We start from the raw sequence: 19,903 nt of genomic DNA on the forward strand, positions 1-19,903 counted from the left end.
CATGACAAAAATGCTACCTATTCTCACAGTATAAAAAAATCTCTTTCAGTCGACAATCTACAACTGAAAATAGTACAGATAACATTATATTATCGTAACCACAAATTTAATAATCTACACACGATTCCTACTATTTTACCTAAATAGCAAAATTTGGCTTCTTGCACACCATATTCAGTGTATTTTTAGCAATTTTTTTTTGTAATTTTTCATACATACACTTGAATTTTTGAGTTGTAGAGTATTGACCATAGAGGTATTAAATTAAAAGAGGGGCAAGGAATCGGCTTTCTCATACAGCTGAATGAAACAGGCCAACAATAGCCGATAACTTACGAGAAATAGCGACGCGATAAAAAAAATTCAGGGCATCACAGAGGATTTACTTTGGTCATTATAACGTACCCATATAATATAATGTTAACGTTCAAATTTTGCCACAAATTGATTACCAGCCCGCCCCACCATACTTTTTCGCCATACTAGCCGGCTTCACCATACTTTCATATAACCTGCCGCCCCTAGGTATTGACATACTAAAAAAATGTTAATTTGTTGACTTTTTTACTATTAGAATAAAAAATGTGTTTATCTTACTTATCTGGTTGACCCGCCACGCCGGACCCCCTTGTGAGGGCCATGACTGTATCTAGTATGAAAAAGTTGGCAGGAAAAGAGGGACAGGGCCATAGAGATGTACATAAAAGTGACGAGTAAGATGTTTAGTTAGCCAGATCGCCCTGATGACATGTGTCAGCCATAATGAAGAAGTCACACTATATCAATAAAACAATGTTTGCTTGTTCATGTATTTCAGATGGATTCATCATTTATAAATTAATTTTTTTTCCGACCATGTCCGATCCTATTAGGATCATAATATATGGGCCTCCACAGAGTAAAGGTTTGTATTAACAGATTTTGTTTTTTACGAGAAATGGATGTCAGCCACTTGCTCAACCTATTAAGTCCATACCCTGACTCACACACAAATTGAAAAACAATATGTGTTACTTGCCAGACCCAGGATTCGAACCTGAGACCTACGGCGTGATAGTCCAACGCTTAAGCCGCAAGGCCACCGTGGGTGTCAAACCGACAAGTGACTGTATTCAGTATGAAAAAAATGGTGGGAAGAGTGGGACAGGGCCATAGAGATGTAGTTGTAGATATTCAGCTGTGGAGATGTTTAGTTAGCCAGATCGCCCAGATGACGTGTGTCAGCCATAATAAAGAGGTCGCAGTCTATCAGTAAAACAATGCTTGCTTATTCATGTATTTCAGATGGATTCATCATTAATAAATTTTTTTTTTTTCCGACCATGTCCGATCCTATTAGGATCATATGGGCCTCCACAGAGTAGAGGTTTGTATTAACAGATTTTGTTTTTTACGAGAAATGGATGTCAGCTACTTGCTCAACCTATTAGGTCCATACCCTGTCTCACACACAAATTGAAAAACAATATGTGTACTTGCCAGACCCAGGATTCGAACCTGGGACCCACGGCGTGATAGTCAAACGCTGAAGCCACGCATGCCACCGTGGGCCCAAGTAAAAAGTAGGAAGGTTCCTAAGTATTCGAATTAACTTATCAAAAATATGAAGGGATAAAATATAGACTTAAACATATAATAGGTGGCTTCAAAATATATTGCTACAGAAGCTCTACTATTATAGTGGAACATCCTTAATCCTTAATCCTTAATCCTTAATCTTGAAATGAAAGACCGAAGAAATTCAAGATATTTCATTTTAAACCAAAGTCAAGGGATCTTTTTTACGTTTTTCGAGCAATATTATTCTCCAAGTTCTCCAAATCTTCTTATTGCGAAATTATAGAACTTTGCACCAATTTATCGAATGGAAATATCGAAATTTTAGTACTTTTTACATATTTTTTCCGATATTCAAAATTATAGTATTTTGGGCGTATTATACCTGTTTTATATCGTACATAGTACGCAGACCAAAATTATAGTACAAATACTATAATTATAGTACGGTTGGCAACACTGCTTGTAGCTAACATAATCAGTAAACCTGTTCATTTTCTTGTTTCAATTTCATACATTTACGCTCCATCTCTATAAAAGAAGGTTTTTTTCAACATCTTTGTGTGTATCCAATAAAAAATATTACATTCTTCAATGTTGTTTGTCATTACTTCAATAAAAAACTTTCTTTTTTTAATTTTTTTTATATTTAAAAATCTACTTTGTTAAGCGAAATATTGCTGTATATATATTATTTTATAAGAGTTACATTGTAAGAAATAGTAATCTACGATGGGTGATTCGAAAATAATCATGTTTCAAATCTTTTAGCCATGACAGCTTCCCGCTTGATGTTTCTCCCCCTCAGCACCCACCCTTGCCCGGGCGAATTGTGAACTTTGGCCATCGGTTCGTCTTCCGCTGACATCAGTTGAATGAGAAACATTCTTCTCGGAGTCTTGGTCAGGTTGAGGTAGCTCCCGTGGATTAGGAGATACGAGAATATGACAACCTCTCCGCGTTTTGCTGATATCGGTGTTGCCTTCTCGAGTGGGAATATTTTCTAAAATAACAATATAAAATGTACTATCAACTGAGCAGTAACACATGGTATAATGGTGTCTATGGCTCTAATAAACTCAAAAGTCGGTTATAAAACTTTATTTAGACTAGCATTGTGCTACGGATCAGAGATGTGGACGGAGCATTTATAATGAAAGTCATTTGACTTTATTCATTATTTTAACATACAATAATAATACATAATAAAAATAATATGCCATGCCATAGTCAAATGTTTATAGCATGTCACTTGCCGAAACGAATGTTCTATCTCTTGTTCACGATGAGAGCATTTATAAATTAAAAAACAACTATATAGGGGCCTCCCAACCTATCGCTAAGGTTTAGGGCAGTGTAATGTTCTAAAGTAGTGTTCCCCAAATGGTGTTCTGTGGAACTCTGGTTCTGTATTGGTATTTTTAAATAAATCCACTTGAATTGTTGGCACTAAACTTGGCATCATAATTATGAAGCACTGATCGTGATCCCCTTTTGTGATAGCCAAGTAACATGCAACCCTTCGCCATATTGGATCAAATAATCATTTTATTAATTAGGAAACACACTAAAAATAATTATAAAATTAAAATCCACCCGTGAAATAGTGCCGTAGGCGACTTTTTTTACTATTAGACTAAATTTGTGGTGTGTTTATTTCACTTAATTGGTCGACCCGCACCGCCGGGCCCCAGGCTAGAACCCTGTCAGACCCGCCCCCCTTTTGGAGATCATGCTATTTTTTATGTCCATAAATGTTATGTTGAACAATCGGTGGAGAGAAAGCAACAATGATAGTCGTGTTCACTAAATGACAAGCTATACAATCAGCAACTTGTTACTTATCCAAATATAGTCTCCTATATTTCTCTGGAAAGAGCTGCCATAGAAATGGGACTCCAGGTCAATCAAGAAAAAACAAAATACATGCCTGCAAGTGAGGCTCCTTCAAGCTCACCACTCACGATTGACACATATCAGTTCGAAAGGGTCGACGAGTTCATATATCTGGGATCACACATCACGCATTACCCCTCAAAACGACATCAGCCAAGAAGTTAGCAGAAGGATTACTCTGGCAAACAAATCTTACTACGGTTTACAGAGACACTTCAGATCAAGACTCCTCTCAAAGAAAACTAAGATAAAGTTATACAAAACCCTCATCAGACCCATATTAACCTATGGGTCGGAATGCTGGGCTTTATCAAAAAAAGATGAGAGGAAGCTGGATATCTTCGAAAGAAAGATATTAAGAAGAGTCTTTGGAGCTGTATGTGAGGAGGATGGCACGTGGCGAGGAAGGTACAACCATGAAATATATGCGTTGTATGAAGATCCCCCTGTAGTCTCACACGTGAAAGTGGGGCGACTTCGTTGGGCAGGCCATGTCTCAAGGATGGAAGACACCCAACCACCAAAGAGGCTACTCTTCAACAGACCAGAAGGGAAAAGAATGGTCGGGAGACTTAGACTGCGGTGGCTGGACTGTATAGAAAGAGACACAGCATCCCTGAGACTAAGGCGGTGGAGGGAGCTTGCGGCAGACAGAGGGGAGTGGAGATGTTTCCTGGAGGCGGCCAAGACCCACTTTGGGTTGTAGTGCCGATAATGATGATGATGATAGTTTACGGTAAGGTTGATGATTGCTCAGGATGATCGGCGTGATTTGTTGAATCGGCGAGTGTGCTGATGTTATTAAAACATGTAAATATCTGTCATCTGATATAAAGAATAATATTACCTGATCTAAGTAGTGGTATTTCTCCCCTTTCTCTATAACGCCTTTGTCCTCCTGTGGTCCTAGTTTATGCGATCCTGGATAAACTGCCAGACCACCATTTTCTGGAGTCGTGTCATCCAAATGGATGAAGACGGCTACCATTGAGTGGTCTCTGAACGGAAAGTAATGATAATCCTATAAAAATAACCATACATTTTAGGATTTGGTAAGGAAACATAATATTAATACAACGGACTGAAGGCAATTGATGGATATCGAACATATATTGTGACCCAAGTTTTTGTTACATAATTGTTTGAGAAGTTCGTTTCAAGCACATCAATAAAAAAAGTGTGTGAGTATAGTAACATCTATCGGCAGAAAATAAATTTAATCAGACCAAAGTCAGTGCAACTAGATGCAGTCCATCCACAAGTGATGTAAAACTAATTAAATTTATTTCGTTATATTGCAAGATGTGTATCGCAGTAGCATAGGGTGGAGGTAGGCTGTTAAGATTCGCCATAAATAGTGCACATTAAACTTTGTTAGTCATACGTATTTGTTTTTATTGACCTACGACTACAATTTACCGGTTATGTTGGTTAGTTTCTAAAAAATCAATTAAACCCTGCCTAAGCCAAACCATAATAGTTTTGGTATATTTTGGGCGATACGACAAAATTGTGTACACTTTTTCATTCATACTTATTTGCTTTCATTGGATTAAGAATACATATTACACATATTGTTGGTTAATTTTTTTAAATTCATTATGCCCTGCCTAAACCAAACTATAAAAAATAAATAATAATATAATAATAAAAATAAATAATAATAGATAAAAAATAAATATAATAATAGATTATGATTTAATTGCATGATTTTAGATATTTTATAGAGAGATGAGTATTTTTTGACTATTTTCTATTATTACTTAGTATTCGCAGGGTTTAATTGAATTTTAAAAACTAACCAACACCGTCTGTAAATTGTAGTCTTATTTCAATGAAAACAAATACACATGACAGACAAAGTCTAATGTGCACTATTTATGGCAGATCTTAATAGCCTACCTCCACCCTTCACCACTGGTGTATCGTGATAGAGTCAACAACAGGTAAAACAATAAAATCAACATAAAAGATAAGTCCCGTGTTCTAATAAAATGTGTGCCTATCCAAAATCAAAAATTAGTAGTTGTGTGTAATAACTTAAAAAAGATATTTTATTATAAACCAACTACAAATGGTAACCTTGACGACAGTGGATAAACAACTACATGTTGAAAAGAGAAGTTGTTTCCATCCTCACAGTAAACTGTGTGAAACTATCTTTATATGTGGTGAATACCAAGTGACAAATTTAATAAATAATATTTTTGTATGGAAACTGAGCATTATTATTGCTCCAAAGTGGCTCCTAAATTCATAGTTACGATTACAGACCCAATAATATAGAATCTAAGGATATCTGATGCAATTTGGTTGAACATGGTTGTTGTGCTCCAAATGGCAGGATAGTTCTACAATTTGGAAGAAAAAATAACTGATTCATGAGTTATCCTCACCTGATGCATTAGGTATGGTGCGCCGTTTTCTGGTGGCTTCAAATGTGCTTTAGTGTGATGAAGAAGGATATTCTTAGTGCCCATCACATCTTCCAAGGAATTCAGAAGGTTTTCGTTCATAATTGTTTTTGAGAACACGTTACTGTGAAATTGAAGGTTATGGATGGATTTCACCTAAAACAAATTTTGTTTTATGGCACATATTGTATATCAGCGATAATAAACCTATGGCATGTGAATGTTTTATTTTGAAGAGAGAAAAAATTATAAATAATTAAAAAAATGTTTTACAAATTAATAAATATATAATATACTTAATAATATTTAAAAAATAATAACGGCATAGCCTTGCGTATTACCTTTGGTTTTTAATATTATTTTTACTAATAATATTTACCAATCGATGCCGAAACGGAAACGACAAAATTCATACATAAATGACAGATCCGCATTGTATAAAAAATAGCAGGAAAATACTCTTCAAGAATAAGCATTATGTTTAATGTAAATATATAATTGGATATGTCGATAATTATTAGGGTTTGTGTGTCACACATAACATTGTCACACTGACCTAATCAGGCAGCGAGGGAAGCCGGAAGAGGGAGACCAATCGGGCAATTAAAAATAAAAATATTCAAAATGATTCTCCAAAATGCGTCAAACTATTCTAATCCGGATATCAAACTGGACGAAACTAGAGAATTTTTGACCACTGTACTTGGTTATAACCAAAAATGTCGCCAATTTGATGTTTGCATGCTGACGGTGTAGCTTTACGTTAGTGAATTATGACTTCCTTTATAAGTACAGAGTAACCATATACCTACTGGACTTCGAGAACAAGATGCTTACAGCAGACGCTGGATGTCCTGTAGCATAAATTTAGGAGAAAAAAGGAGAAAGCAAAATGGGAAAAGCGGACCATGCAATCTTTCATCACAATGAGAGTGAAGAAGTGAAGTTGGACTTTGGTCAGGAAAATTTTAACCTAACCTGTTCTTTAATCCTAGAATCCTAGGCGTCCTAGAAGGTCGCTAGATACCATCCATACGGTGTATAGGGTAGAGTTATTGGATCCTGATATGATCTAAGAAAACACAAGAAGACTGATAAGTGATAAGCAACAGAGATTCTTGGAGGCATCGTATGGTGTCTATTTGCACCAATTGAGATGTGGACTTAGTCAAAAACTAATAGAAAAGGAAGAAGTATTTTAGCTTGTCAATGGTCAGTTGCTTTAGTTCAATCAATAAATCAGTTTTTACTTACCGAATAATTAATATAATTGGCCTGTTTCTTCATTTCGTCACCAGCCCACGAGGATTCCATACCCTCGTTATTTTTAGTTTCGAAGATGAAATTATACTCTTTGCACATCTCGTCCATCTCCGCCGAAGTGAAAATATTGTCAAGCTTGATGAAGCCATTGTCTTTGTAGAATTTGATCTGGTCAGCGGTTAGAAAAGGCATCAGGTTGTTTGTTATATCGCTCTGAAAGTTAACTATAATAAAAATGTTATATATTATCGACTAGGTGGAAACCCCAATCAAGGATGTATGAAATCAATCTATACCATTGATTCCAAACCTTTATCGTAACGTGACCCCATTTTGTAGCAGCTAAGTAATTTCCTAAATAAAAAAACTACTTGTTAAACTTGCACAACTTTTAGATTAAAATTCTAATGGATTTAAGTTTTGTACTATTCTATTTGAGTGGTTTTTTGCGACCCGGGTTTCGCCTTTCGGCATCTTCAGGCAGTGTGTACACTCACCAAAAGACAAATACACACTGCCAACGAATACTATTAACTCTAATTTATATAACAAACAAATTATGAATAGTTGAAGTGTTTATAAAAAACCCCCTACCTTATCAATAATAATACACTCTATAACCGTATAATAAATTGTCAAAACCTAATAATTGATCATTAGTAATTATAAACAATAAAAATACTACACTCAAGAGGTGTAAAAACATCCATTCTGGGAACAATGGTAACCTATTGGGAATTTAGATTATATTGTTGGGACCAACTTAAGGTGATTCATCAGTGAGACGGCAAATAATTTTCAACAATAGGCGCGACGAAATTTTGGACTCGCTCCCATTCGGAGAGAGAATGTAGAGCTGGAAACACGTAATTTTGCTTCGTGATGGCGACGGCCGTAATAATTCTTAAATCGTGTAAAGATGACTTAAAACGTTACCCATTTACTTTAAAAAGAAAACATGTCAATGAATATATTATTATTGTTACTGATAAACAATAAACAGAACATTAAATGGACACATGTTGGATTTATAAGACAAATTATATTTGGTTTGACATGCCTCATTTGCACCCGCGACCCGCAATCCGCGCATCGCCTAGCAACGATCTTTTTAGACCGTGTCTCAACTAAGGTATGGTCTTAATAGATTTTCATTTTGATATTTGAAAAGAAACTTCTTTAAAATAGCACATTTGCAACGGGCCCAGATAAAGAATTAATAATAAGAATTAGTTTACTATTACTTCATTTTGAATACAGTAATACCCCGAAATTACGCAATAGGTTGGTCCGACGAAAATTGCGTAAGTCAAATTCGCGTATGTCGGGAACAACTTTGTATAATATAAATACATATAAATTTTGTTTAATTGTGACCAAGGACTAACAGTTGCAGTTTTTTGTACATATTAAGTAACATGTATGCACAAAATATAAAAAAAAAATAAGTTACATAAAAAAGTTATTTCGATGTCGATGGTTTCATAAAATCTAACAAATTCGTCTGACGACACAATGCCTTCTTTTTTTTTCATGCAGAATTTCTTCGTAGCAAGCTAATAATTTTTTTTTTCTCTTGCTTTGTAACTATAACGCGTTTTTCGTTGAAAAGTTAGAATTTTCTAAAAAATTTAAGCTCTTTACAATTGAGCTGAGACCTTCTGCCAAGCTTGCATTTGTCATGTGCTCTTCTGGTGGAACTGGGTCTGAAGTGTTGCTAAAGGAAAAAATCAAGAACCGCGAGCACCGAGATCGCGTATGTTGGGGTATTACTGTATCTAACTACCTTTTTTTCTGTATTTCACATGGACGAAGTCATAGGCGATTGATCACCAGTAACTAGATACTAAATTCGATATAATAAGTATGTTATTTAAATGCGGTAATTAAAAAGTAATTAAATGCTCTGCAGTCAACGAGTTAATTACATACATACAATAGGGATATATCATTATTAAATACTGCAGGAACTTATTAATTAAGGATAACTTACCGATTAGAATTATAATTATTCACTTCGAAAGACATTTACTGAATAGAAGTTTTAGTAAGGTATGTATTTATAGTCTTATTATAGGGGCAGGGGAGGTAAAGTATTTTTCATATTACCAACTGATAAAGAATCGCATTTGAATATGCGATCGATCAAAGGTACTTGATGGAATTAGAATTTAGTTTCGCCTTTCGGCATCCCGCGAATTCCGGGTTGCAAAAAAAAAATCAAATGGAATAGTACAAAACTTAAATCCATTAGAATTTTGATTGCATTTGACTCAAAAATAATAACATCTCTCTCACTAATGTAGTAAACGAAGAATAACTAAAGAATTAATAATGGTAATTGTTAAATATTGTGTGAAGCTATTTGACAATACTAGATGTGGTAGTTATGAGTCTCTACGAATGCCTTAACAAAACCGGCATGTGAGTGTGACAAGAAAATTTTTGGAAGCGCTTAGTGACAAAGTTTTGAATTAGGCCCGTTTCAGACGGGACACCGGTATCGCGCTCGATATAATATAGGAGGCCTTTGTATTCGAATAAAGGGGCCTTTGAATTATGTTTATGAACGCCTCAGAGCTAAAGAAACTTGGAACATAATTGCCGTGAAACCAGGCGTGCAGAGAGAAATGATATGAAGGGGGTCCATTTTGCAAAAAATATCTATAATTTCTTGATTTTTTTAAGGCAGATGTAGATGTATTTTGTTTTTGTCGCTTCAACTATGGACCTCCACAATTTCTGGTATATACCCCATACGGACACTCCGCAAGCTGGCAAGCGATAAACACCTGAACTCCAGCTATAACTACAGGTGCTCACCTATGAATTATTTCTACCTGTAGAATCGAAAAACGGTTATCGAATATGCATAGACTAACGGTTATAATTATTATGATCATTGGTCTCCGTTTGTGTCATCCGCGCTCGTTTGTCTTTAAGATAATATGCTGCATGAGAATATTAAAGCAAACATTGGATGCCCTAGAACAGGGGTCGGCAAACCGCGGCTCGCGAGCCACATGCGGCTCTTTGCCAAATTCCCAATTCACATTTTTTACAAAAAAGGTATAATTGTTGTCGTTTTAAATCCGTCCATTGCAAAAGTGGACAAATCAAATTTTAACCGTTGTGATACTCATATTTGGCTCTTTTGGTCCAAGAGTTTGCCGACCCCTGCCCTAGAAGGTTGCACGAATTCATGAGTGATATAGGTCTTCCACTGACACAGGACTTGCATGAGATATAATGCCGAGAGTAGAAGGCCAAGTAATATTCATTTCACCTACATAATTTGTAATTTTTTCGTTTCAAGATCGGTTTAAAATCATGCAAGACAGTCACGTTGAGTAGAAGAAGTCGTCGGCAAACTATACATCAAAAGTGACGCGTTGGTGTATCCATACAAGCACGTTTCATGCAAATACTTTGATTTGGTCCGGGTGAAGATAAAAAAAGACTTGTATTATTTATATAAAAATTGTTTATTAAAAATTAGCACAAAAATTCATCATTGTCAATTAATTAGTCTCATATAAAATTAAATTGATTAAAATATCATATGCACAATCCCTGATGTATTTATAATTACATGTTGATAATAATATTGATTGACCTAATAATGTAAACATATTTTAGTTGAGATATGAATGTTTACAAAATAAAATTATCACAGTTAAATGAACAGTTCACTATTGACCTTACATAATGTTAATCAATGTCAAATATTCAAATGGCAATCATCATTGTAAATGTGGCATACATCTATATAAAAGAACTATCATAATAACCTTATCCATATGTAACAACCAGAAATTACCATAGTAAAACATAAGTATTTGGTGGTCAGATATTGGTTCCGGTTGGATACATATTATTATGTTTCAAATAATATTTTTCAATGGAATTTTTTACAGAGAAGTGTTTTGCATGATTTTTCAAATAATTAATACTAACAAAACCAATTAAGTACTCCAACTAAAATACACATAATACAGATAGTACAACATGGAATACAGGAACTATTTACAAAAGAAAAAGATTTACTAATTTTGAAAGTACAGTAGAACCTCGATATAACAGTTACATGTAAATTGTACGTAAAACATGTCACCGTGAGCTTTCTATCGGAAAGAGATGACCGTATACTATATAGTCTCCAATTTTATTAAATTCAATATGAACGTTAATTCAATTTTCATGGCTGATTTTGGCAAAATTCATGAATTCAAGAATGAAAACCTAACCTAATGACGCACACTTAATTTTCCGCCCCTGTGGGGGGCGCTCCCATAAGGAGTAGTGCCTCCCAACCGCTCGGTCTGATCCTGGTAGTCAATGTGCCACCGGTTAGATAATTACGACCCTCGACAAAGCAGAACAATTTTAATACATTTAGAAGTCCCGCAGTTTGCTCTGGCAAGTCCCACCACTTCTCAGAGTGAACTGTGGAAGATAAGTCGGTCGCAGACCATGTAAATATAAGGTAATAAGGTAATAGGATTAAATTTAGATTAAATACATGTTTAGTTAAAGGGTTAATTAAGTTAGATTAAATGTAAGATATGATTTGATTTGTAATTGTAATGTGTAATGTAAATTGTAATATAATAGGTAAATTTAATATAGATATGCAATGGGTTAGTCAAATAATAAAGTGAGATTTATAGACGGGCGTTAGTGGTATATAGTAATTAAGGAATTAATGTAATTAAGTAATGTAATCATATTACGTACATCGATATCGCTATATGTTTGGTTGATAGACTGACATCCGTCAACCTTATATAAATGTGTAGCATATGGCGGTATCGGTGATCGGTGTGAATTGGTAAGAAATACGACCACCCCTAACGGATAAAAAGGCAAGATTATTAAATCCGAAATCAGTCTGCTTGTGGGTTCCGGGAGTCGCCTCTGCGACGCCTTGTTGCCCCGGGACCCTCACGATCTCGTCTGCATAACTTATTAGAAATAATTAGTTAATAATAATCAAGTTAATTTTAAAAATAATTAAATAATAATATTCGAATTAATTTTTAATTAATCAGTAATAAATGTGGTTATTTTTGTGACTTCGGATATTAGTTGACTCTTGTTTATTGAGACTTCGAACTGTGAACTTCGAATATTAATTGATTTGACTTTTCTTTTTCTTACTAATTGTGGTGTATGGATAATAACAATAAATCGAGTTTCTTTTAATTATTATAACCTTTGGGACTTTCGAAACCAATGTGAATGATACCTTTGGACTATAATCCTTGATGAAGGAATGCCATAAGGCCAAACATATTCTAATAACAATAAAATACGGGTTCTGAAGATTTCATCTGGTGTTTAATTGACTTTGTGCCCCGTGACTTCTTGGTTACTCCACGTCCATGAGGTTCCTGCCTGTTCCTCCACATTAATGAACCTCCACTTCCAAGTGCCTGAGCTAGTCAGGAAGTCGGAGGCCTTCACTAACCTAACAAATATTTCAGTATATCGGCTATTTTCAAAATTTGTTTGCTGCTGGCTTCCTGTAAAGTGTAAACCGACAAGAACCGTGTTTTATTTAGACATGAATTTTATGTCAGTACTATACGACCCAAAGAGATTTAATATACGGACATATATTTCCGACACAACATTTCACGGTGAAGTGTGATACGGAGAACTGCATACGTACAAGTTTCCGGACACGCAATATAACGAACTTCGGATATAACGGACAAATGTCACCATGATTACAAGAGATGGCAGTATATTGTGTACAATGTATTAATTATTTATTTAAAACAACCGACCGGGGCTAGTGTAGAGTGTATTTGCTCATTTTCTATGGCTGGCCTTGCATGCACGGATTTGTAGAGCGCGTACACGCGCTGGTGGCATACACCCGGTTAGTGTTATACGTGTTTAAATCCAAGTGTCACCGCTTGTAAACATTATTCTGCGCATGATAATCTAGTAACATTTATTGACTAATCGTGAGATAATGAAATTCAACTATACTACACGCATTTTCGTAATTTTAGAGAGTTGATTATACAGTAGACTTCAAAAGTGCAAACAAAACTTGATTCTTTTTTCAAAGGAGGATTACCGAAAGCAACCGCGTCGACATCGAACATTAACATCACTCCACAACGGTGTATCTAGATATATTATCATCCGAAGACGAATAAACAGGATTTTGTTTGTGTTTTTATATAACGGACTTCCGGCTTTAACGGACACCCCCTCACCCGCATTAGTCCATTATATCGAGGTTCTACTATACATACATAGAAGATTTATCAAAAATAATTATTTTACAAATAAGTATGTATATAATTGTTTTCATATTACATTATGATTTGAAAATAATCAAGGACAACCATTTTAGAAAGATATTGGACAACCACAAAAACCTATAGACAAAATTAAAGAATGCATATTGTAAAAGATACTCAATTAGATATGTGTCCACCTTTAAATCCATGGATTGCCGATTCAAATTCCATGACTAGATCAAATTCATTTATTGTTTTTACAATGATTGTATGGATATGGACCATGGAAAAACCTATATTTTGGGTTAAGCGAACGACTAACAACTGTCGTGAAATTAACAAGAGATTGTCAGTTCTTCACCACAAACATATTACACGTCTAATTACAAAAACCAATAATCGAAATTAAAATACATGATTATATGACAGCTGTCAATTTGTTTCAATCTTTCGCCGCTAGTGGCATTACTTGCGCACACTAATTCACTAGATTCACGGATGATTAGTGATTTTAGTTACATTCTATGGATCAGGGACGTGTTTACATAGCATCCAAGTGTATCACGTGGCTGTTGCAACGATGGTTAAATTAATTAGATTTTTCATTATTCTAAATTATATCCGTCACCGTTTCTACTTATTATAAAATTATGAAACTAGTATCCCTGTGTAATAATATATTTCAGTCAATATGAACAATAATACACCACTTTTATTCGGACATACATTTTACATATCGATGGCCTAATGTCAATATCCCGTAAGTGACTTTTTACAGATTGTGCAGGAAGCTAAATAAACTAAATATTTAATATCCCGTATCTGACTGTTAATAGTTCAAACATATTGTAACTACAGAGCATGCCAATAGCCCTAAACGTAAAAAGTGGTAAAGCAAAGCACATAATGCCTAATACATATAATGATAACATCCAATAAAATGTGACATATTATATTTATAAAGGTAAACATCCAAATTTGTTATATTACTTGCTGTTTTACCTTTTAAATAATTTGAAAGTGACATTTTGAAGCTGAATTCAACACACGTCATGCAACACACTTGACAGCTTAGAGGCAAGATACGGGCTATTACAGGTTTATTTCTGCAATGTTCAGATACGGGAAATTACTAAAATGGCTGTATCATTTTTGTTAAAATAACTACAGATATGGGAATTTCACAGTCGATATGCAGTATTTTTGTTGTTTTTAGTACATAAAAAGTCATTTTCGTCATATAGGTCAGATACGGGGTATTGACATTAGAACATCAATATGATTTATAGAAAAATTTTCATAACCCTTTCTTATATTACATAATTAATCAGTCAATTTTTGCTAATCCATGAATCTGATATCGATTGTCCACTAATATAACAGTCTTTAAAACCTTTTATTGTTTCCATAGCCTGGAACCAATTTTTATCATCGAAACAAACACTATCACTTTTACCATCTTCGTTTTGATTGTCTAAAACATCTGCGCTAACATTACTGGCGACGCCATTACAATTTATAGGTTTTTTAACACATTTAGGTGAGAGTTCGGTGAATATTATCAATTTTGAGCAACAGTTAACGGCGAGATCGGGCATGTAGTTCAAGTTGATCACAGCTTGTGGAATTTTATGCGATATCCTCAACGTGTCTACAGGCAAAAAGAAATCTGAAAATGCACCCGTGTTGTCAGCCATCACGAGGTCAGAATCATTTCTTTTGACAAAGACAAACATGTTCGTCGGCCCCAAAGATTGATAGACAATATTTTGAAGATCCTGAGAGAAACAAATATTCCTGAAAAAGAAGGTTTTTATAAAGACACAGTTTAATTCATAATCAAAACATCTAAAAATTCAATCGTCAAATATTCAAATCAGCCATATGTTCTTGAACAAAAATATGTCATCAAAGGAAAACACAGTGATTTTGTATTGTCATAATTGTTGGGTGCATCCATCAGTGATAAATGTACCGATACACAATGTTTCAATTATTAGAAGAATATTTTTTGTATAATAACTTGCCACTGCGGCTGCTTCCTCACCTCCAACTCTGCATGAGTACATTCAATTACATGTCTTGCGTGAATCTCATGACATAGAAAATATACAAAGTTAAGTTGATGAGACGCACTGAGTTTGGGTGTGTGAGGCAGCCAAAGTGCTGTGTTCACATTGTCCAGACTTGACAACGCTGCCCGAACCTGTACCTGTTTATCCCATATTTTTATTTATCATTACTATTTAACAGTGGCAAAGGGTAGAGGTAGGCAGTGATCCCGATATAAATAATGCACACTAAACTTAGTCAGTCAAGGCTCGTATTATCTCTGCAAGACACTGGCCTTGATACCTCTTCAGTTATTTACACCAAAAACTGACAATAGAAACGGCGCTTTTCAATAATGCATACATTACAGTGGAACCGCAATTTTACATTCTTGGAATTCACGTTTTCCAACTATTTGCGTGTAGAGACCGACAAGTTTAACGTGAGGCTCCGCTGCACAGCTGCCGGGGAGCCTCACGTTAAACTTGTCAGTCTCGACTTTCTGCAGTTCTATTTCATTTTAGTACATTTAATTTCTGGTTTTACATTTTTATTACCCACAATTTACGCCTGAAAAATTCAAAATTCACTTAAAATTACATATTGAAATTAAAAATTCAACGTAAGATGTAATTGAAATGAATTCCAGATGCATGTGTGAATTTTATTTATAGACTGCAGTGCCCGGGACCAAGGTTACACAACACGATTGTATAAGTTGTTGTTTTGTGTTGTTTCTTTTGTTAACGCCTCTTCAAATCATGTCTCAGCAAAGAAAAATGTTTGCATGATTTTTAAAACGTTCGCAAACACGACGTCTATAAACGTCGTATTCTGTGAGATGTGATATGACAGGACATCCATTGACGTCTTCTACTGGATACGACATGACGTTTATAAAAGTCATATTTTGGATTAAAACAATAAGTAATATAATAAATGTTCGCTGTCTACTTGTGTCACAGTGCGAACATATTTCCATTAGATATATGTAGGTATCTAAAGAGTAAAAGAGTAAGTAAAACATTCATAATACAATAATTTCAATGTGTCATACTACTTAATGTGTGTGCGAATGTGTTAGGTACATAAAAAAAATTCAATACCCCCCCAATTGACGTTTTCCCTTTATTTACGTTTTTTTATCAGACCCTTCAATGTAAAATTGGGATTTCATTATATTTTGAAAGATGATACTTTTCTAAAGATTACCTCAGAACTTTCATTGTCAATTTCTGTGAATTAACCGAGTGGTTAATATGGAAATGGGAGTGAAGAGAAGAGGGCAGGATCACTCGGTACACTTCTTTGGCACAAAGCGGATTACTTCCAAGAATGATGCACATCTCCTGCGGCGGCACATCACTCTCTAACTCCAGCATCACATTCTGAAAGGACAATACATGATGAGATCACCACTCAAAAAGAATCCGACATCGAATAAAGCTTGAGAGGTCTCCGGTGGGGAATTTTTTCCTGACTATAAAAAGCGTCAATCACTGACAGTTAGCCAGCAGGTGAGGGAGTGTACTCAGCGACTATTTAATTTTCATTTCAATCGAAATGACGAAACGTCATGACTAGCATTGTTGCATCATACCCCGTTTACACGTGCATGGATTCACTGTTGACAGTAAGTTGACGTAAACATGTATTATCCTGCAGTTGCAAGCTTGCATGCGTGAATCAAAAAATTTTGGAAGCTTCTGAATGTTCATGCGACAATAGGGATTTTTTCGATCTGCGCCTGCACAGTAGAACGATAGTGGCGAACCTGCCGGTAAAAAAATGAACTATACTCATTTTGGGGTTAAGATGACGCATCAGTGAAACGGCAAATAATTTTCAACTGTAGGCGCGACGAAATTTTGGACTCGCTCGCATTCAATGAGAGAACGTCGAGCTAGAAACACGTCACTTTGCTTCGTGATGGCGACGGGCCAATTAATTCTTAAATTGTGTAAAGATGACTAAAAACGTTACCCATTTACTTTAAAAGAAAACATGTCAATGAATATATTATTATTGTTACATCGTTGTTAGAACATAAAATGGACGTATGTTGGATTTATATGACAAATAATATTTCGTTTGACAGGCGTCATTTGCACCTGCGACCCGCAATCTGCGCATCGCCTAGCAACGATCCTTTTAGACCGTGCCTCAACTGATGTACGGCCTTAACCGATTTTTACTATCTGTCAAATAGTACTATAAAATGACGACATCGCGACTCGCAACTGATAACGGTACAAGTCGGTTATTTGGAATACAGCGGCAAACACATTTTGAAAATACCCGATATACTGGATTATTTGTTAGTTTTGGGTAAGTTTAGGTTAGGTTAGGTTTGGTTAGGTTAACCTAACAAATAATCCAGTTATCGGCTATTTTCATAATGTGTTTGCTGCTGTATTCCACATAACCGACTTGTACCCTGATAACTCTTGAAGAATGAGATTGGAAAGACAGTCAGCACTTTTATGTGTAAACAGTTATTGTCACTATAGTTTAAAATACGCACTATTGCTGCCAGTAAATCCATGCACATGTACAGGCGCTATTAAGCTTGGTGATACCCAATGGGAAACAATACGGTAGATTCAGGACATTATAATGTAGATGACAAAAATATAAACAAAAAATGTGCCATCGATTTACTTTCTGAGATAATTAGAGCCAAACATTTCACGACTTCACTACTAGCCTAAGGCTCCCACAAATTCGACACAATCGCCACGCCGCCTTCTATGAAAGAGAATACACAATGTGCAAATTTGTACGATTCACATACAGCCTCTCAACCTTTTTAAACATACCTTAAATACGGTGTCCAGGGCATCAAGCGCCGTTGATGCAACTCTAAAATACTTGCGGGACTGCCAGCATTCGTTCTCTGGAATTCCGGATTTGTCTTTTTCTCGTTTCTTGTCCACCACATACTTCAAGCGATCGAACGAGTACGGGGTCTGTAATTTCTGATACACTACGAATTTTATTATTTCAATTAAAATGTTTCCACAAGTACGTTGCGTGAGAATTTCACTTATGTCTATGTCAATGTTTATTTGTCTAGAATCTTTCTTTAATATATTATCGTTCATGATTTGTGCTAAAAAGAATATTAAATTTATATTCGATGCACTTCAGTCACTGCAAGTGTTTTCTTTTATTTGTAAAAATGCTCCCTCGACGAAATATTGTATTACCGTAAAATTCAAATATTATCTTATCATTTTCACTATTTATCTCATCTGTCAAAAAAGTAACTGCCTTTTTGTCTATGGTGAAATATGTATAGGGATAGTTGAATTGATGACATTATGAAGCTGATCCATTGACAAGTCAAAATACTACTGTAAAAAATTCGCCGATTTCGTTCACGCTGTCTGAGGTCAATGAACAGGTAAAATATTCTTGTTTTTGAAGGTGCTATTTCAACATATGCACGGTGCTGCCATCTATTTTCACGCAATCATACTAGTACACTTTACGAAAAGTTAATAAATATCGGAGTATTTTTGAAAAAGAGTATAGTACCTAGGTAGACAGACCAGTTATTTTTGATGCTAAATTCGTCAAAATTATAGTAACACACATAGGTACCTACGAAAATACGTGGGCTTACGTATCAACTGTGTATGCGTAAACGTAAAGCTAAATAAGACTCAATTGAGACTTCATAGCATAATCAAAAAAAAAAAGGTATCAGGTAGGTACTAAAATTGTGAAAAAATATGGAAAAGATGCATATTAATCATAATATAATTAATCGCAGCATCCATCAAGCAGACAGCTTTTCATATCTAATTATTTATTGATACCGCTTAAAAAATGATACCTACTAAGTGTGGAAAGTCATACTGGCAGTGATTTATTTCATGTAGCAGCAATGACTCTAGAAATCAAAACTTTACTACCATGGATAATAATAATTGTGATTGAATGAACACACACATTTGAAAAGTATCAGCCAAATGACATTACCTGAATTAGACGGGTGCATTTTGTATTATGTTCCCCCACAAGACATCACCCGTGAAAGGTGAACAAATTTAATAAAGATGGCAGCGTTTAACTTATACCGCTTATAAATGGGATAAAATTAGTAACTCATTGGACGCTAACGACAAGCCTAACGCGAAACGATTAGGTGGCCATTAGATAAAATTAGCATGCTATTTAAATGTGTTAATTAATTAGTAATTATCTAGTCAGCAGTCAATATATTAAAACCAAAAAATCATGGATATGAGCTTTTTAAATTGTGGCTAATACAATACGCCTTTAATGCCAAATTGCAATTTAGCAGCGCAGTAGGTAAGTAATTTACCCGCACATCACATTTATGAAATTGTTATCAGTTCCCCCAAATTTCATTAAAAATTTATTAATATGTATCCGACCTAATTTTTTTCATTTTGAAACATCAACTATGCTGGTCAAATTGTTTTCATAGGT

General features: G+C 35.0%; 2 protein-coding genes across 3 annotated transcripts; both read right to left on the minus strand.

Moving 5' to 3' along the window:
* Positions 1 to 2,208: 2,208 nt before the first annotated feature.
* Positions 2,209 to 9,167, minus strand: LOC147071574 (uncharacterized). Of its 2 annotated transcripts, none has more exons than XM_085948504.1 (5): positions 9,124 to 9,167; positions 7,122 to 7,343; positions 5,850 to 6,023; positions 4,301 to 4,474; positions 2,209 to 2,560 (listed from the first exon to the last, which is right to left on the minus strand). In XM_085948504.1, the coding sequence occupies exons 2-5, from the start codon at positions 7,320 to 7,322 to the stop codon at positions 2,309 to 2,311; spliced, it is 801 nt and encodes a 266-aa protein (XP_085804630.1). In that variant the 5' UTR covers positions 7,323 to 7,343; positions 9,124 to 9,167; the 3' UTR covers positions 2,209 to 2,308. The 2 variants fall into 2 exon arrangements, with proteins under 2 accessions (XP_085804630.1, XP_085804631.1); XM_085948505.1 differs by having other exon boundaries at positions 2,243 to 2,560; positions 7,122 to 7,354; positions 9,124 to 9,160.
* Positions 9,168 to 12,288: 3,121 nt separating this feature from the next.
* On the minus strand, positions 12,289 to 18,701 carry LOC147071575 (uncharacterized). Its single transcript, XM_085948118.1, has 3 exons — positions 18,262 to 18,701; positions 16,655 to 16,830; positions 12,289 to 15,187 (listed from the first exon to the last, which is right to left on the minus strand). The coding sequence occupies exons 1-3, from the start codon at positions 18,544 to 18,546 to the stop codon at positions 14,722 to 14,724; spliced, it is 927 nt and encodes a 308-aa protein (XP_085804244.1). The 5' UTR covers positions 18,547 to 18,701; the 3' UTR covers positions 12,289 to 14,721.
* Between the last annotated feature and the right edge of the window lie 1,202 nt (positions 18,702 to 19,903).

Source organism: Rhyacophila brunnea, unplaced genomic scaffold (assembly GCF_057557595.1).
Source record: "Rhyacophila brunnea isolate RB1 unplaced genomic scaffold, BYU_Rbru_1.0 scaffold_20, whole genome shotgun sequence".
Lineage (NCBI taxonomy): Eukaryota > Metazoa > Arthropoda > Insecta > Trichoptera > Rhyacophilidae > Rhyacophila > Rhyacophila brunnea.